General features: G+C 41.9%; 1 protein-coding gene across 1 annotated transcript in view; it reads left to right on the top strand.

The window, feature by feature from the left end:
• The first annotated feature begins 3,603 nt into the window (after positions 1-3,603).
• LOC126349536 (uncharacterized) overlaps positions 3,604-19,134 on the top strand; it is a 104,726-nt gene continuing 89,195 nt past the window's right edge. The window contains exon 1 of the mRNA XM_050002482.1: positions 3,604-3,647. Within this exon, the coding sequence (XP_049858439.1) occupies positions 3,644-3,647 (4 nt within the window). The 5' untranslated portion in view covers positions 3,604-3,643. The remainder of the gene's footprint in view (positions 3,648-19,134) is intronic.

Here is a 19,134-nt window from a genome sequence, read left to right as displayed (position 1 = left end):
GTTAATAGCTTCCTTATATGCCGTAATTCAAATTTTGACCTCCAGGTGGCACATTATATCTCCCATTATTATACTTCCTACATACATTAAAACTCTCATGAGTCTAACTTACATTTGTCATATCTTAACAGTAGCTGTTTTACATCCTATGCCATTCGCCATGAACTTTGTTTTTCTCATTGATCTTCGTACAATATTCTTCATACACCTCATTAATATCTTTCAACACTTTTTTGTATTAGTTTCACTACCTGTTAGTAACACCATACTGTCCACAAATAGTACACATGGTATTCTCTTTCCTCCAACAGAATATCCATTTCTTCCGAGAATTCCCAAGTAATTTCCTCTAGGTGAATGTTAAAAAGTAGTGGGAGGAGCCTTGCCTCATTTCCGATCATACGTTCCTCAGATATTTCGTTTTCAACCCTTACTTTATACTGAACTCCTCTACTTAGAATCAGCTCCTTTCTTCTTCAAAATACTCATGAACTTGCTTCATTATACTCTCTCCTACCCTTACTTTATACTGAACTCCTCTACTTAAAATCAGCTCCTTTCTTCTTCAAAATACTCATGAACTTGCTTCATTATACTCTCTCCTACGCTTCTCAGCAGTCCAATTGCATGTTTTACTCCTCTGCAATGTGCCAATGTAGTTTTCCATATAAACTTCAGTTCAGCACTCCCAATAATGTTTTCACTGCAGGAGAAATTGAAATGATCACACTCTTTGGTATTCTTCTTTTTATCAACTCGTATGATTACTGTCATTCTTCTGTTTATATCTTATAACAATAGTTAACTCTCTACATCCTCCCTCTGCCTCTTCATCACTTTTACTGGCATTTCGAGAATTCAACGTGTCTCGTTATTTTCACTTTTTTTGCACTTTTCTTCCTAAATATCGTGTCCTTTTTCATCATCAGACATCTTTGATCCGTTTTATACAGACATAGCATTAATTCGTGCCATCTATTCGACTCCTACTATGATTCTTTGTTTTTCTTGTTATTTTCTCTTTCCGTTTCCATATTAAACCTCCTTTTCTTACTTTCAAAATATCCCAGCTAATTTTTGCATCATTTCGTAGTTTGCCTCTTTTTCCGTTTTCTCTATTTCTTCTCATTGCGCTTTCATCTTTTTCTTCTTGCATGTCCATTTCCCTTCTTAATTCGTTACTCAAATCGCTGTACATGATTTTTCCTTCTCCATTCTGCACATTCTCCCATTTTCTTTGTCCTTTCATCTTTTTTAACATTTTCTCGTTATTTTTTCTTTTCTTATATTTTTACACTTCGTTTTTCCTACAACTCCATTTGCAGCTGCCCTGAGACCGTCTCCCATTTTTATTCATTTCTCACTTACAGTCTTTTCCTCATTGGCTTCTCCCTGTTTTCCAATTCCAGTTCCTTGCCTCCCACTTTTTGAGTTCCTAAATTTAATTTTGCTTTAGCGATTCCTCTCAACAGCTACTTAAATTTTACTTGCATTCCCCGTACCACCATATTGTGGTCAGAATTAATGTCAGCTGTTGAATATGCATTGACATTCATCAGTCAGGTCTTTTATCTTTTCTGTGTAAGTATATAGTCCGAATAATCTAACTGACAGCTCTCGCAGTTCAAACTAGAAAATCGCTACCTTTTGTATTCCTTAAAGTTTTACCAACAACTAAAGATTATTCGGTACATCTCTATCATTCCTTGTGCACAGTCCAGATTTTCTTACTCGATTTCCCTCGCTTTCTTTACTCAACAACTCGTTCCAGTCCCCCATAACAACAAGAGAGACATTTCGCTTCTCTCTTTCCATAAGATCTTTCTAATGTCTTTGGTAGAGTTCCTGGCAGGTAACTTCGCCGCCGTCGTTAAAACGAAAAGGACTGCTACGTTTACTCCAAAGCTAATGTAATGGTTAATTAAGTTCATGTGTGGTTTTTTGTAGACCTATGCTGCTGTACTGTTTACGTAACTGTATATGGAAAAGATCATACTGTATATGCTAAGAAGGCTCGGGATCATAATAACATCTTTTACGTTGTGTGACGTTTTTGAGTAGTTAGTGGAGGCTAAAGCATCTGCAAAAAGGTTATTTCGTAGAACTCATTGGCCATGATTCGTTTCCGCAGTCTGAATATCATTGTATCGAAAGTGTAACTGTTTTCTGTAGGCTACTCAGATGAGAGAGTGTACTGGGAAAGAGCCGTTTTCTCTTCACCGTGACGAAGGAAAGAAGAGAGACGAAAGAATCGTTACGATCCATGAAACATTAGAGCGACTGGGTTTGAACTCTGTGCATTGACCTATTGTGTGATATTGCAAAATAATATACAATCCCCTATCATTCCCTTACCAGACAACTGCTAGTGGTGGTATTGGAGTACGTAAACGAGATCGCTGACAAGGATGGCGCTCGAATCGTAGATAGCAGACGCGAATCTTGGTGGTCGAAGTAATTTTCACCCTCAATAACTGGCCAGAAAGGGACGGAGAGGTGGTGGTGAATGGTTCCTGATGTAAATTCTCAGCCGGCCGGGGTGGCCGAGCGGTTCTAGGCGCTACAATCTGGATCCGCATGATCGCAACGGCCGCAGGTTCGAAATCTGCCTCGGGCATGGATGTGTGTGATGTTCTTAGGTTAGTTAGGTTTAAGTATTTCTAAGTTCTAGGGGACTGATGACCTCAGAAGTTAAGTACCATAGTGCTCAGAGCCATTTGAACCATTTTTTTTTTAATTCTCAGATACACCGCCGTGTCTCATGAAGTAAGTTCAGTTGATGGTGATCCTTCTGTCCGATGGAAACGTCAAGTTCGGCAGTCCTTTTGGTGCTATTCGAGGGGAGTAGGTTATAGGGGGACACAGGGTTTTACTCTCTCCTTTCTCTCATCATCATGGACCACAAACGTGACAACATGCTGTACACACACCCTTACAGTCACCTACACCCAACAGATATACTTAACATGCAAGTGATCGATATTGCGAGGAAAGGTGAGATTATGCGTGGAGGAAGAGACCCCTTTCCAATTAGGTGGCTGAACCTATCCTCTGTGACTCCTAGCCAACGTCCTATACGATTCTTTCTTCCTTTGCTAGTGGAAAAATACGAATAGGATACGTACCGGCTACATGTTCTTTGAATGACACTGCACTAACGTACGCTAGAGACCTCGACTGCCGAGCCGAGCATCGCTTATTTGAAAAGTTTGTGGCACAAAGCCTTACATTAGGGAAACATTTTTTGCAGAGGAGAACTATTCTAATAACGAGCCGTCATTAAATGTGCGTAGATAATCGTCGGACAGGCGGTGCCGCTCAAAGTAGGAGTGAAATATGACGGCTATATGAGACTGCGATTGGTCCGACGCGGCTACAATTAAGCGGCCGTGTTTGGTACGGCTCTGGCGATACAGCGGCCTCAATAGCAGCGGCGGGTGTGCTCAGCCCTGCCTGATCCTCCGGTACACACTGGCCCAGCGACCGACACTCCCACGCGCCGCCTGGCGGGCGTGCGCGCAGGGTCGCCTCAAGCCGCTGCGCGCACCGCGGGAGGGTATATCTACAGGCGCGCGGGGCTGCCGCGGCACTTGCTCTGCCGTCGCCGCTGTCGCCGCTACTGCTGAACGGGACATCTGTCGCCATGGGTGAGTACTACACAGGCGCACGCGGCAGCAACTCATAGCCGTTTAAGGGCACTAGACATGTAGTGCTATTTACCTGGCAGGAGTACCTGTGTTAGAGGTAGTCACAAAGTTTTAATCACCACCTCGAAAAAATCAAGCTGTTTCAATGAGATTTGAAGGTGATCCTGTTCGCTCTCCACGTATTCTTCTTTCAGTGTGACACACTTTTGCCGGCGCTGTATGACTTGGCGGAGGCCTTGCTTCTACAATTCTGCATTTTAGCTTTTCAGAAAACTATCCACCTCGAAAATCACATCGTGATTCCGAAAATATTTGCCACGCCACGGTTTCTTCATCCTATAAACAGAAATATGTAAAGGGTGTCATGTGAGGAGAATACGGAGGGGGTGAGAGAGGAGTGAGGTACAAAATCTGATAAGAAAGCATCATGTGTCACTGTCCTGTAGAGAGTGTACTGGAGTGTTTCAGTGGAGCGGAACATCTCCTTCGACACCTTCTCGCGACATTTTGTGTTGATAGCCTGCCAAGAGAGCTCGATATTATGCTTCTGTGATGGTTTGTCTCTTGAACATAACCTGTTAGCACCACATTGAGCAAGTACCGAAAAACAGCACCAGCTCGCCCGACGAGTGTTGTCTGTTCTTTTTACGAAGGTGATGAATCCTCATCTGCGCACTGCTTGCCTTTTTCTTCTGCTGCAGGGTCATAGCAAAAAACCTAACATAGCTTACGCGGCTACAGATGTCATCTAGAATGATCTGACACGGTTGCAACAATTTCTCTGCTACACCGATTCGGCGGGCTCTTTGAATGGATATAGGCAGTCATGAAAAACAGCGTGCGGCGACATTTGATATTCAGTGTACCGTGCAAGATGTTAAAAATTGGTCCATGACTGATTTTCTTTTTTTTGTCGCCGTCGCCTCGGCTGTGGTGAGGTCATGTTGCAATACGAAGGCCTGTACTTCTATTGCTATTCCAAGTTCTTCGCAGAGAGGTGGTACATCACTTCGGTTTTCGTCATTCAGACTTGTCTGACCACACAGCAAGCGTTTGTGCCACCTAATAACTTTGTCATATGATTATGTGTTGTTATCATACACACCAACTCAGCAGGAAATGAATCATCATACGGTGCCCCACTTTATCTACCAGCTGCGCTTCTTAGCTTTGGCATCTTTAGCAGCGTGCTACGATACTATGCCACAGGGATTTCAATGCGTACCTGGGCATCAGACATGTGTCTACAAACAGACAAAAGTTTTGATATGTTTTATAAATTTTTATTTTAACGGTCTCAGTAGCAAAGTGTCACAAAATATTACTAGTTACGACCACTTACTGATCATCTTCAAATACGATTTATGAGCAGCTTTCAAGCGAAAAAAAGTTTGTGATAAAATAGATCTGAAGATGTTTATTAACTGACCGAAACTAGTAATCATTTATGAGAATTTCCAGCTGAGACTCTTGAAACAAATATTTTAGAAAATGTACAATTGCTGTGTCTTTCATAGCAATTGAGAAAAGACATTAACTGTAGCAAACATGTTGCTCGCTTTTTTTTGTCTTTTCAAAAATTTTGTGTAAACAGTTTTTGCTCCGGTCTGGACACGTGCATTGGTAGAAAGGGAAGAATTTCAGTTCTTCTTCCAACACGTAGCGGTTTTTACACTTGACATTTCGCCACGCGTGATTAACCGATCGGACTCAGACGCTGCAGTCATGGACTGTGCGGCTGGTCCCGGCGGAGGTTCGAGTCCTCCCTCGTGCATGTGTGTGTGTGTGTGTGTGTGTGTGTGTGTGTGTGTGTGTGTGTTTTGTGTGTGTGTTTGTCCTTAGGATAATTTAGGTCAAGTAGTGTGTAAGCTTAGGGACTGATGACCTTAGCAGTTAAGTTCCATAAGATTTCACACACATTTGACCTTTTTTACATTTGACAATTTCTGGAGTCAACTGGCGTACTCTTCTCCTTCCCCTTTTCCTTCTTCCAAAACAAGTTGTCGCTGGCCACCGCGTTCCACTTTTCAATATCAAATGTATTAAATACAATCACACCAATTTAATTAAAAGGTGACGTGAACAGCTGATATAAAATGTATACTTTTCCTTTTTAGATGCACTCTTGTACTCATATCGAAATCTCTTTATCTTTGTATCAAAAAAGTGCTAGTAGTTAGTAAATCGATGGAATCGTGTTCTTTCCCTTACAGCGAAAACGAAAATTCCAGTTCTGATTATATACATCTTCTATTTATTACATTTTTCACTTCTCCTCCCGTCATTTACAGGATATTGATTATTTGAAGAATTTCATATTTTCAAACAATGTTTTACTATTGACTCTCCATGAGCTCTGCCAAACAATTGCTTACCATGAAGTCTCTAGATAGCTCTTCCCCCTAAGCTCTTCCTCTAATAAATTCTGCTTTACAAAAATGACTGGCAATATTAGCGTCAAAACAAAACAACTGAGAAATTTAGTGACTAATCTAATCTTGTATTATACAGATGTTCCGGTATTTCCAGTATGTTACTTTTTACAATTATTCTTTGGTAAATTATAATTATGAAGTTTGCTTTATAATGTCCTTCCACAATTTTAGTGTGATGTTAATTTGATTTCTATTTACGTCAGGGATGAATGTGTCCATACAGTTTACGAAGTTTTATGTACCTAAGACTTTGTCCAACAAGGTCGCCGGATCTCTGCCCAACTGAATATTTTTGGAGCATTATTGCCAGGGCCCGCCAATCATCTCGGGGTTTTGACCAACTAAAATGCCAATTGGACAGAATTTGGCATTGTATCCCTAAGGAGGATATCCAACAACTGTGTCAATCAATGCGAAGCCGAATAACTCTTTGCATAAGAGTGAGAGGAGGAACAACTGATACTGACTTGCTCTATTTCTGTAGCTCTTTCCTTTGAATAAATCATCCAGTTTTTCTGAAACTGTAATCTTTTTTGTCTTTACAAATACATCGCATCTACCGATTTCCTTCTTTCGTGATGCGACGTTTTTTAAAAATTAATCTAATTATACGCTGCGCTTGAAATGAAATATTGGAATGAAACTAAAAGTACCCCTGAAAAACTTAAATTTTTAATTATTTTTATTTTTGCAGCAGAGAAAATATTTTGTGTCATAATATTACCACACAAGATGCAGAATGCACTTTAATGTGGGACTGAGAAATTTGGATCTTCAAGATTCGCATTTTTATTCAGTGCATGACGGGAAAAAATAGTTCAAAACTAGATGTTGACCCAAAGACAGATATAGTCGCTGCTGCTTTTCTTTGTAGTTCGGGGAAAGTCTCGCACTTGTATGTCAAGATAACTCTGTAGGAAAGTCTTGGTTTAGAGATCTCTCCTTTACTGGAGTAGAATTTTGCTGTTCAGTTGTCTCTAATTGCGTTTCTAGAGGAACAGTAATCGGTGCAACTGATAACGGTGTGATAAATTATTTCATTATTTCTTAAGCACTAAGGAGGTGCTGAAACCTTTCCTCAAAACAACGGCGACATTGCATTTTTTTGAAAAAGATACTAGATTTGAATCAAGAGGTATTGTAGTGATGAAATAAATTCGAAAAATACGATGTTTCCATGAGAAATTAGTCTACGAATACACTAATCTTGCCACACACTGCACTGATCAGTAGGTCGTTTCCTTGTAACGGGCGGGCTTGGGTGGCCGAGCGGTTCTAGGCGCTACAGTCTGGAACCGCGCGACCGCTACGATGGCAGGTTCGAATCTTGCCTCGGGCATGGATGTGTGTGATGTCCTTAGGTTAGTTAGATTGAAGTAGTTCTAAGTTCTAGGGGACTGATGACGTCAGAAGTTAAGTCCCATAATGCTCAGAGACATTTGAACCTCTTAACGACAAGTTATACCAGCGACATAAAATTAGCGAGAAAGACTAGATCCGCCAGATGCGGTTAGCCACATCTACCCCAGCGTTAATGTTCAGAAATAATTCAATACGTTGGGCCTTTTCCGAGTTAATTAACTTCGAACTTAACGAATGAGGCTGTTGCGGGGGCAAATCCAAGTGTCCCGCCAGATAGAATTTGTGTCCGTTATTCTGGTATGTAGAAGATAATGCACAAAACTACTCCGCTTTTGGCTCGCTTTCGATCCTTATTATCATCCAATGTCCCGCTTCTGTATCGCTCTCTTGTTCGGTTTCAGGAAACGAATTGAAGAACATGTTTGGTGGCACTGTCTCTGGCGGGTCACTTGAATTTGCCTGCACAACGACCAGATTGGCTAATTTCAATGCTAATTAGCTCGGAAACAACGCAATATATTAAAACTGAGAAGCGCCTAGAACCGCTCGGCCACAGCGGCCGGCGATTATTATGTCTTTCTTTATGATCTGTCGGAGAGTTGCTCCTGTTGCTACTGTGAGAATTAATTATCCCACTCTGTGTAAGTCACACTAAACCCTTAAATAAAATGCAAAATGTAAGCTACGGATCTTCAAAGATTCTTATACTCCATTGACAGAACTGGTTGTCTTGTTGCCTGACAGCTTACACGCTGTGATGGTGCATCATTGACAGTGCAAGAGCGTAGTTTGTGTCTTGCAGCATTTTCAGTTCCTCGTACTCTTTTTTTTAAGGCCATCTGGCCTTTGTCGCAACATTCACTTTCCCGTATCTGAAAACTGTACGAGGTCTACTGCGATCGCTTGTGCCACCCTCCAAGTCATTGGACCAGGGATGCGCCGTGGAGGTTGAGACTGGCACACACGACACGTGCTGTTGATTAAAACCGTTGATTAAGCCACAGTGGAATAGCATGTCTGCCATTTCTTGTGTAGATTATCAGGGCTCTGTTCCACTAAGTAGGCTACGTTGTTCACACTCCACAAAATTACTAATCTTACTATGTTGCCAAAAAGCGTCAGTTGTTCTACTTACTATGTGGCGATTCGTGTGGTATAGGTCGTTGAATCATTCTGTCACACATCCTTCGGAAATGTAAGAAACCATAACTTCTTTCGTAGTCCGATACAAGTTAGGATACAGGATAGCAGAAATAACACGAGAAAATACACTAAAGAGCCGAAGAAACTGGTACACCTGCCTAATATCGTGTAGACCCCCGACAGCACGCAGAAGTGCCGCAACACGACGTAGCATGGACTCGACAAATGTCTGAAGTAGTGCTGAAGGGAAATGACACCATGAATCCTGCAGGGCTTCTATAAATCCGTAAGAGTATGAAAGATGTAGAGCTCTTCTGAACAGCACGTTGCAAGGCATCCCACATATGCTAAATAATGTTCATGTCTGGGGAGTTTGGTAGCCAGAGGAAGTGTTTAAACTCAGAAGAGTGTTCCTGGAGCTACTCTGTAGCAGTTCTGGACGTGTGGGGCGTCGTATTGTTCGAATCCTGCCTTGGGAATGGATGTGTGTGATGTCCTTAGGTTAGTTAGGTTTAATTAGTTCTAAGTTCTAGGCGACTGATGACCTCAGAAGTTAAGTCGCATAGTGCTCAGAGCCATGTGAACCATTTTTGTTGTATTGTCCAGCCGGAATTGTCGGAATGCACTATGGACATGAATGGATGCAGATGATCAAACAGGATGCTTACATGCATGTCGCCAGTCAGAGTCATACCTAGACGTATCAGAGATCCCATGGCACTCCAGCTGCACACGTTGCGCACCATTACAGAGTCTCCACTAGCTTGAACAGTCCCCTGCTGACATGCAGAGTCCATGGAATCATGAGGTTGTGTCCATACCCGTACACGTCCATCAATTTGAAACGAGACTCGTCCGACCACGCAACATGTTTTCAGTTATCAACAGTCCAAATTCGGTGTTGACGGGCCCAGGCGAGGCGTAAAGCTTTGTGTCGTGCAATCACCTGTTTCGTTGAATGTTTCGCACGCTGACACTTACTGATGGCGCATCATTGAAATCTGCAGCAATTTGGGGAAGGGTTGCATTTCTGTCACATTGAACGATACTCTTCAGTCGTCGTTGGTCCCGTTCTTGCAGGATCTTTTTCCGGGCGCAGCGATGTCAGAGATCTGATGTTTTACCGGATTACTGATATTCACGGTACACCCGTGAAATGGTCGTATGAGAAAATCCCCACTTCATCGCTACCTCGCAGTGCTGTGTCCCATCGCTCGTGCGCCGCCTATAACACCACGTTCAAATTCACTTAAGTCTTGATAACCTACCATTGTAGCAGCAGTAACCGATCTAACAACTACGCCACACACTTGCTTTATATAGGCGTTGCTGACCACCGTCGTATTCTGCCTTGAATACGCATACCTACACCAGTATATTTTGCGCTTCTGTGATCTATGCAGAGGAACGTGGTCAGTATCGCTTCCGCAGTTTATGCAATGTACACTGTCCAGTGGAAGATTTAACCAATGCGCATCTACATTTGAGTCTCTTAAGCTGTCACTACTTAATTCTTTTCAGAGTAAAACGCAATAGTGAAAAGATACAAAAAAATCAGAAATAATAAATATTTTTAAGTCGAGATTAAATAACATACTACTGAAGTCCAAAATTGCGTTAATAGCAATGGTTCATGCTATTTGTACTTCATCATAGTTACCACCGTTTCTTTAAACTGATACTACATGAAGCACTAAGAAACGTAAGAAACGGCAATCATTTCTCTGTGGAAAACTAAAAAAAGATTGTCAAGAAAAAATATTAAACCAGTGCCAACGTTTAGCAAAATAAATAAGGTCACAAGTATTACCCAAAATTGAGGGAGAAGAAAGGAAGGTCGACACTACGGCCTTGACGGATGGAACACAAGCTCGGATTGCGGAAGGATTGGAAAGGGAAACCGGCAGTGGCATTCTAAGGGAATCATCCCAGCATATGCCTGGCGCGAAATCGCGAAAAATCTGAATCTGGATGGCCCGACGGAGATTTGAACCGTCGACCTATCTAATGTGAGTCCAGTGTAGTAAGCACGGAGTCGCCATCCCCCGGTGTCCAAGACTGAGTAACATCATTATTTATAAAGATATGATGATAATAATAAGAGAAGGGAGAATTACAGTTCTTTTCGTAGCTCAGTCTGTTTTTACATAATATATTCTTCCCACATACAGTGACAACTATTGCTGCATTCGGTTGCTTTTATAATAAAACATTGTCATGATTACCATCATCGCCCGACAGCCTTTCCGCACAGTATTATTTTTACATAATGCCATGATCAAAAGTGCCTATGCCGCATTCTGCTGAAATTTGAGAAAAATTCATAGACAAAAATGAATGTTGGTCTTATTGTAATTGACAGCTCGTGGATGTACAAGAGTACTGTAACGACCAGAATATCTACTGCGGTCTTCGGTTGTTTCTGCCACAGAATACACCAAAAATTGCTACTGGTAAGGAGAGGTAAATAGAGACTGGAGCAGTACGCTAGTCAAAGTTAGTGAGTTCCTCGCAGGCACTCGGTAACCATGAAATAACACTGTTTTAAGTGTTGTCTTATTCAGATTTTCCTCTACATGCTGTTGCATATGATATTGAAGGTCTTTTCCGATGCAGTCGCCGCCTGCAAGACAAACCGCTTCCTCCCGCTATTTATCGCAGCGGAGCATCGTTATCGACACCGAACTGGCGCTGCAGAGAACAACAGATGTTTCACCTTCCGACTGGAGGCGTGCCGCCGAGCCAATTACAGAGGAAATCGGGTTGCCGTCTCCGTTTGCCCGTTCATAAATAATACGAAAAACTGGTATTAATCAATCTCCCTTTCTTAAAATAATAAATAAAAGACATGTTAATATTACGATATCAGCGTACTTCATGTATTGGATCGTAGTTCCAAGACGTCAAAGAGAACGAAAATCTCACTGAAGGCAATAGTGTGTATGTGTGTGTGTGTGTGTGTGTGTGTGTGAAAGCTTATGGGACTTAACTGCTAAGGTCATCAGTCCCTAAGCTTACACACTACTTAACCTAAATTATCCTAAGGACAAACACGCACACACATGCCCGAGGGAGGATTCGAACCTCCTCCGGGACCGAAGGCAATAGTAATTAACGTATAGAACAAGAACTGATATCTTTCAAAGTTCGACAGTGGACTAGAACAGAGGAAAAACGAATCGAACAATGATCTCCTCAGTAAATCATGAGCCTAGTGCGTCTGTGAGCTTTGTGTCTTATCGTTTCAGCTGTAATTCGCTGCCCAGTGTGATCTGAGGTTTCTCACAGACAATATAAGAGTATTGGTAACAAGCAAAGAATCGTTTCGCTTCCTACCTCACAAATCAGCTGTATCAGTTCCTACAAAGGTCCAGCATAAAATCGCCAGCAAAAACTTCATATCCGAAGCACATGATAGGACCACCAAAAGAGCCGGTCCAGTGGATAAAAGCCCAGGCTCGCATTTTGGAGGATGTTGTTGGTTTAGGGCGCCCAAAAAGATTGTAAGCGTTCACATTCGACATAAAAGTTTCAAATCCACGCCCGGTGGGTCAGATTTTAGTGTTCTATGGTTTCCCTAAATGGGTGAAGGCGAATACCAGGATGGTATGGCACGGTCAATTTTCTTGCCCAAACTTGTAGGGAAAATCGAGCTTACTATTAATTTCTGATGACTCCGTCGCCGTTGAGACGTTAAATTCTAGTTTTCCGTCCTACGATTGTACTGCATAAAAATGGAATGAAGGGCATTTATGCGATACGATACATGACTAATGAAAACGTAGATGAATGAGGATGGCCCGTGAGTGAAGGAAAAGTCCTTCTGGTACAAATTGAAGTGTTTTACTGCAACTACCTCATACTGGACACAAGTTTATCACTTCGGAAATTACATTCAGTCTCTTGAAGTCGATTTGGTACAGTAAGGATACTTCTATCTCTCCCTCTATCACTTTCAGATTGTTTCTAGTTACGACTAGTCTGCACATCATGAGCAGTTCGACTTGAGCTATTCGAATTTAGAATTATTTTCCAGTAGAGCCGGACTAAACTTTTTTTTTAATTCTAACATACTTGCTTATACTTCTACTGCTACGTGTTCAGCCCCCAAGCTACTTCACGGTGTGCGTTGTGTACGTCACTTACCCCTTTTCCTGTCAGAGTCGCGAACGCTTAGCAGGTTCAATATCATCGCTTATTTCTATTTAGTATGGGCTCCATGTACTTGAGCAATACTCTGGGACGGGTCCCATGAGTATTCAACAATCAATTTCCTTTAATGAATACAAAATCCTACCATTTATCCGAAGTCTACTATCAGTTTTACTTACAACTGTGCATATGTGACCCCTACAAATTGTTCCATCCAGTATTTGTAGGGGTTGGTCAATTGTAATTGTGATTCACTGGTATTGTAGTCAGAAGAAACGAGGCGTTTTTAATTTTATGGAGGGCAGAATTTTATTTTTCTCAACATCTAATGCAAGTTACCAACTTTGCAACACTCTGAAATATCATCAAGATGTGAAGGAATATTTGCGCGACTTTTTTCACACTTTACTTCGTTCTAGATTATTGTATCCTCTACCAAATATCTGAGGTTACTATTTAATGTTCAAGGTCATTAATATTACCATGAAGCACAACACTCCCAAGACATTTCACTAGAGTACGCCTGAAGTTATTTTTACTTTTGTCGATAACTTCCCATGCAAGATAATATGATTCGTCTTCCCTATCAGGATATCATCAACCCATTCACAAGTGTCATTCGATACCCAATATGACAGTGGTTTCGTTAGCAAGAGCTGACATGGTACTCATGAGGCGTGAGTGAACCACATCAAGCCAGAAGCGAGACATCAACCAAAGTTGAGAGTTCAAGCCAGTTCAAATGGTTCAAATGGCTCTGAGCACTATGCGACTTAACTTCTGAGGTCATCAGTCGCCTAGAACTTAGAACTAATTAAACCTAACTAACCTAAGAACATCACACACATCCACGCCCGAGGCAGGATTCGAACCTGCGACCGGAGCGGTTCAAGCCAGTGGTCGTGCATTAAAATATATGAAGGTGACGTCACCTGATGGAAAGGATGTGACCGGTAGTTATGGAACAAAAATGAGCTTCCTCTTGTCGACTATTTAACAAAAGCCCTTGGTTTTTTCTTTTCTAAAAAAGTGATCTTTCTCTAGGGCATTGTAGCTTTCCACAAAACTACGGGTTTGTAGTCGAGTTGTCGGTACAAAGCTATAGGATTTCTAATCGAGCTGTAGGTACATTCTTTCCAGCATACTTGACGCCGCACGATGGTCTCGTATGGCGACATACAAAGAATTTCATGGCTGAAAAGCCTTTTGAGCTGAATCAAGAAGTAATCCATCGCAGACAGGCCTTTCTGAAAAAAGCGCTACTCACTATAAGAACATTGCGCAAAGCACCTGGGCTTAAAAGGGACTACACAAAAAATATACGATAATTTTTATCTAGAAAGTCTTTTCATTGCCAGATCGAGAACTTTTCAACCCCGTCCTTATAGGTTTTATGTTGACCGAATTTTATTCCTTTCTGAATATTCCTTCGTGGTGGTGGAAGTTTCACAAACTACAGTATAGTGGAAGAATGTTATTGATTGTGCCACGGTTTACAACTTCTGTATACTATCGTCGCCATACCGCTGACGCTAACCGAAACGGGTCCTGGAAGGCAGCGGGGAGCTTTCACGAAGAGTGGAGGCTTCTAGAGCGGCGAGGGACACGTGTCTGTTTGCTTATCCCCCGCCCTTTGCCATTCCGCCCTTGCACTCTCCGCTTCTCGACTCGTGACGGGATAAGACGAACGAATCCGCAATGGCAGGACCAGAACAGAACCACTTACAGGTCTCCGCTAAGCCTTCGCTGACTGCTCTTCCAAAGTTGCTTTGCCGGAGACACTCTGCCTGTCTTAGAGCGTATTACGTTGAAATCTCGGTACACATATAATTTATTTACACGAATGCCAGGGGCACTGGAGAAATACTCGAGAAAAATGAGACTATCGTAGTTTCTCTTATTTTGTATTCTTCCAGATTACAGAAGCGTGCTGCAATAATTATGGTATGTATAATGCTAGTTCTGACACATTCTGCACAGACGTCTTCAAAATTTTGACAACAGCTTAACGACAAAAATATTTACTTCAGTTCGTTAGCTACCACCAGCAGAAATTTCTTGAAAGACTTCACGGGCCTAACACAAAATCTACGTCAACATGATTGTTCTGCAATTCAGTTAACTGCCTGGCAGAGAGTTCATCGAACCATCTTCAAACTAGTTCTCTATCGTTCAACACACGAGCAACGCGTAGTAAAAACGAAAAGTTAAACTGTTCAGTACGAACTCTGTTCATTGTAGGTGGGCGGGGTCTGATTTCTCTTGTTTTGTTATGATAATCATTGTAGGCTGACGCCAACAAAATATTTTCATACTTTGAGGAGAAAGTTGGTGATTGAAATATCATGAGAAGACCCTGCCGCATTGAGAGATCACCCAAATTCTTTTATCACATCCGACCTTACCGGTCCCCTATTTCACAATAATATAAAACGAGCGCACAGCAGTACTCCACAAGAAAGTGGACAAGGGTGGTGTAAGCAGTATCTTTAGTAGACTCTGAATGTTCTGTCAATAAATAACGATCTTTGGTTAACACATAAATGGCTCGTACAATTATGCACATATATTCAGATATTGACCATAGCATCTTAAATGCCATGTGGATTACTTGATGCCATTTAAGAGCGAGCTGAATAATTTTTTGTTGGGCTACTAGTGTTCTATTGAAGAGTTTCTTCACAGAAACTCTTAAATTTAATGTTAGGTTATATTATAATTTAGCATTGCAAATACCATCGTATTTCATAAGCCATTTCATTACATTGCACGTAAACAAAGTGTAAATTCTTGACTTTTTTCTGTCGCCCAGAGACACCTCTTTGTAGGAGCCATGACATACGACTGATGGAATGTAACTTAATAAGATGAGAAATTGGGCGTTCACTAAATCATTAATAGTGATTACTTTTCCGAATCCACATACTACATTCATGAGTGAATATACAGGATTTACTGTATTACACCAATGAGCGAAAACATTATGATCTCCTGTTAAATAGCGTGTTGTTCCACCTTTTAAACAGAGTACGAGAGAGATTCTGCTTGGCATGGATTGTACAAGTTCTTGACAGGGTCCAGAAGTATGTGGTAACAGATGTCTACGTACAGATAAAACAGTTCCCGCAAATTACGGGATGGTGGTTATTGGCATGCAGCTGATGTCCGATATGTGTTCCAAAGTGTACAGATATGACACATTTGATGGCAAAGACATCAGTGTGAATGCACTATAATGCCCCTCAAACCACTGCAGCACGATTCTTACCTTGCAACACGAATAGTTAATCTACTGGAAGATGTCATCTCTGTAGGGGGAACTTTAAGCATACATCAAAATGTTCAAATGTGTGTGAAATCTTATGGGACTTAACTGCTAAGGTCATCAGTCCCTAAGCTTACACACTACTTAACCTAAATAATCCTAAGGATAAACACACACACCCATGCCCGAGGGAGGACTCGAACCTCCGCCGGGACCAGCCGCACAGTCCATGACTGCTGCGCCTTAGAGGTCAGGAGGAAAGGTATATGCTTTGAGAGGTGATAGCATACATCGCTGCAGGTGGTCGGCAACAATGTTCACGTAGTTCACCGATGTCATGGTAACTTCGATTACCACCACAGATCACATGGAAGCTCAACTCAGTGTACCCTATAGCGTAATTCTGCCCTTACCGGGCTGAATATGTGGCGCGGTGCATGTTTCGTGCAGCCATTCGCCTGGATGACGGCATGTAAGGACCCAACCATTGACCTGGTATAACAAGAAATGCGATTCATTCGGCAGTCGACACGTTTCTGTTGATCCACGGTGAAAATTAAGTGATGCTGTGCGCACTGCCATCGCAACTGACGATGTCGTTGGGTTAACAAAGGAACACTTAGGGGTCGTGTGATTTGGAGCTCCTTTTTCAACAGTGGTCTTTGAATGGTGTGCGCCGAAACACTTGTACCTGTACCAACGTTGTAGTCTGTCGTCAGATCTGCCACAGATCGCTGCCTATCCTGACAGGATACACAGTGAGGGATGAGACGCGCTCGACCAATATCACAGACCTACCCGTTATTTCACCATACTTCAACCACTTTCCATAGGTGCTCACGACGGAAGTACGCCAACCGGCGGCCAGCTTCATCGTTTCAGAGATTCTCATTTCCAGACGCAACGTCACAACAATGTGTCCTTTTTCCGAAACCGCCTACATCAGTGTATTTCCGCATTTGGGCCCATGCCTTCGCTATAATGACTGCCCATTGGTCTCTATTCCTCTTACCTTCTTTCCTTGCTGCGTCACGTGCCCGCAATACTATCATAATGTTTTAGCTCATCAGTGTACATTAAATTAAGTATGCTTTTTGTGAGGAGATTCTCACGAATGAAAAAGTCATAAAATCAAAAATACGTAGTACCTATTTACACCCAAAGAGAGACATGCTGATGCTCCTTCCACAAATCTTAAATGCCCCCTTGCATGCAGAATAAAAAATCCAAAACTAATTTTTATTTAAAAACAATACCAAATTTACCACAAACATGCAAAATGTATGAGACAAGCGAAATACCCTCAGACTTCAAGAAGGATATAAAAAGTCCAATCCCAAAGAAAGCAGGTGTTGTCAGATGTTAAATTACAGAACTATCAGTCACGGCTGCAAAATACTAACGCGAATTCATTACTGACGAATAGAAAAACTGGTAGAAGCCAACCTCGGGGAAGATCAGTTTGGATTCCGTAGCAATATTGGAACACGTGAAGCAATATTGACCCTACGGCTTATCTTAGAAAATAGATTAAGAGAAGGCAAACCTACGTTTCCAGCATTTGTAGACTTAGAGAAAGCTTTTGACAATGTTGACTGGAATACTCTCTTTCAAATTCTGAAGGTGGCAAGGGCAAAATACAGGGAGCGAAAGGCTATTTACAATTTGTACACAAACCAGATGGCAGGTATAAGAGTCGAGGGACATGAAGGGAAGCAGTGGTTGGGAAGGGAGTGAGTCATCGTTGTAGCCTCTTCCTGATGTTATTCAATCTGTATATTGAGCAAGCAGTAAAGGGAAAAAAAGAAAAATTCGGACTAGGCATTAAAAGCCATGGAGGAAAAATAAAAACTTTAAGGTTCGCCGATGAGATTATAATTCCGTCAGAGACATCAAAGGACGTGGAAGAGCTGTTGAAGGGAATGGACAGTATCTTGAAAGGAGGATATAAGATGAACATCAACAAAAGCAAAACGAAGATAATGGAATGCAGTCGAATTAAGTCGGGCGATGATGAGGGAATTAGATTAGGAAATGAGACACTTAAAGTAGTAAAGGAGTTTTGCTATTTGGGGAGCAAAATAACTGATGATGGTCGAAGTAGAGAGGATGTAAAATGTAGACTGGCAATGGCAAGGAAAGCATTTGTGAAGAAGAGAAATTTGTTAACATCGATTATAGATTTAAGTGTGAGGAAGTCGTTTCTGAAAGTATTTGTATGGTGTGTAGCCATGTATGGAAGTGAAACATGGACGATAAATAGTTTGGACAAGAATGGAAGCTTTCGAAATGTGGTACTATAGAAGAATGCTGAAGATTAGATGGGTAGATCACATAACTAATGAGGAGGTATTGAATAGAATTGCGGCACAACTTGACTAGAAGACGGGATCGGTTGGTAGGACATGTTCTGAGGCATCAAGGAATCACCAATTTAGTATTGGAGGCCAAAGCAGAGGGTAAAAATCGTAGAGGGAGACCAAGAGAGGAATACACTAAGGAGATTCAGGAGGATGTAGGCTGCAGTACGTACTGGGAGATGAAGCAGCTTGCACAGGATAGAGTAGCATGGAGAGCTGCATCAAATCAGTGTCACGACTGAAGATCACAACAAAGTGCATAACACGATTTTTAGACTATTGTAACCGGGGACCATCAAACAGATAGCAGTTTACAACACTTACTTACATTGGACTCATTACTGCGCTGAAGATGTGCAGAAATCAGATTTTACAAAAAAAATATAACACTATTACACTGACCATCTGCCAAACCACCTTTATCAGCAGGGGTTCCGAGACGGGCAGGAATAGCGTTAGCGGGGGTCTGGAAGGTACCGACAGTTAATCGGGGCCATGCTGACTCCAGTGCCGTCTCAAAGGGCGCTAGGTTTCTTCGTTGAAGATCCATAGCGCGAACACCCCGATCGAGGAAGTCCCACAGATTCTCGATTGTGTTTAAGTCTGGGGCGTTTCGTAGCCAGGCGTGTACGGTAATCCCATTCTGGTGCTCTACGAACCAAGCCCGTACACTGCGATCTGTCTGACTGCCACGGTCTTGCTGGTAGATACTATCGAGCGGAGAAAAAACACACTGAACATAGGTGTGGGTATGGTCCACAAAGACAGAT

The sequence above is a fragment of the Schistocerca gregaria genome, chromosome 1 (assembly GCF_023897955.1).
Source record: "Schistocerca gregaria isolate iqSchGreg1 chromosome 1, iqSchGreg1.2, whole genome shotgun sequence".
Lineage (NCBI taxonomy): Eukaryota > Metazoa > Arthropoda > Insecta > Orthoptera > Acrididae > Schistocerca > Schistocerca gregaria.
Note: the sequence above shows the minus strand (reverse complement) of the source record. Positions and strands in the feature narration are given on the sequence as shown.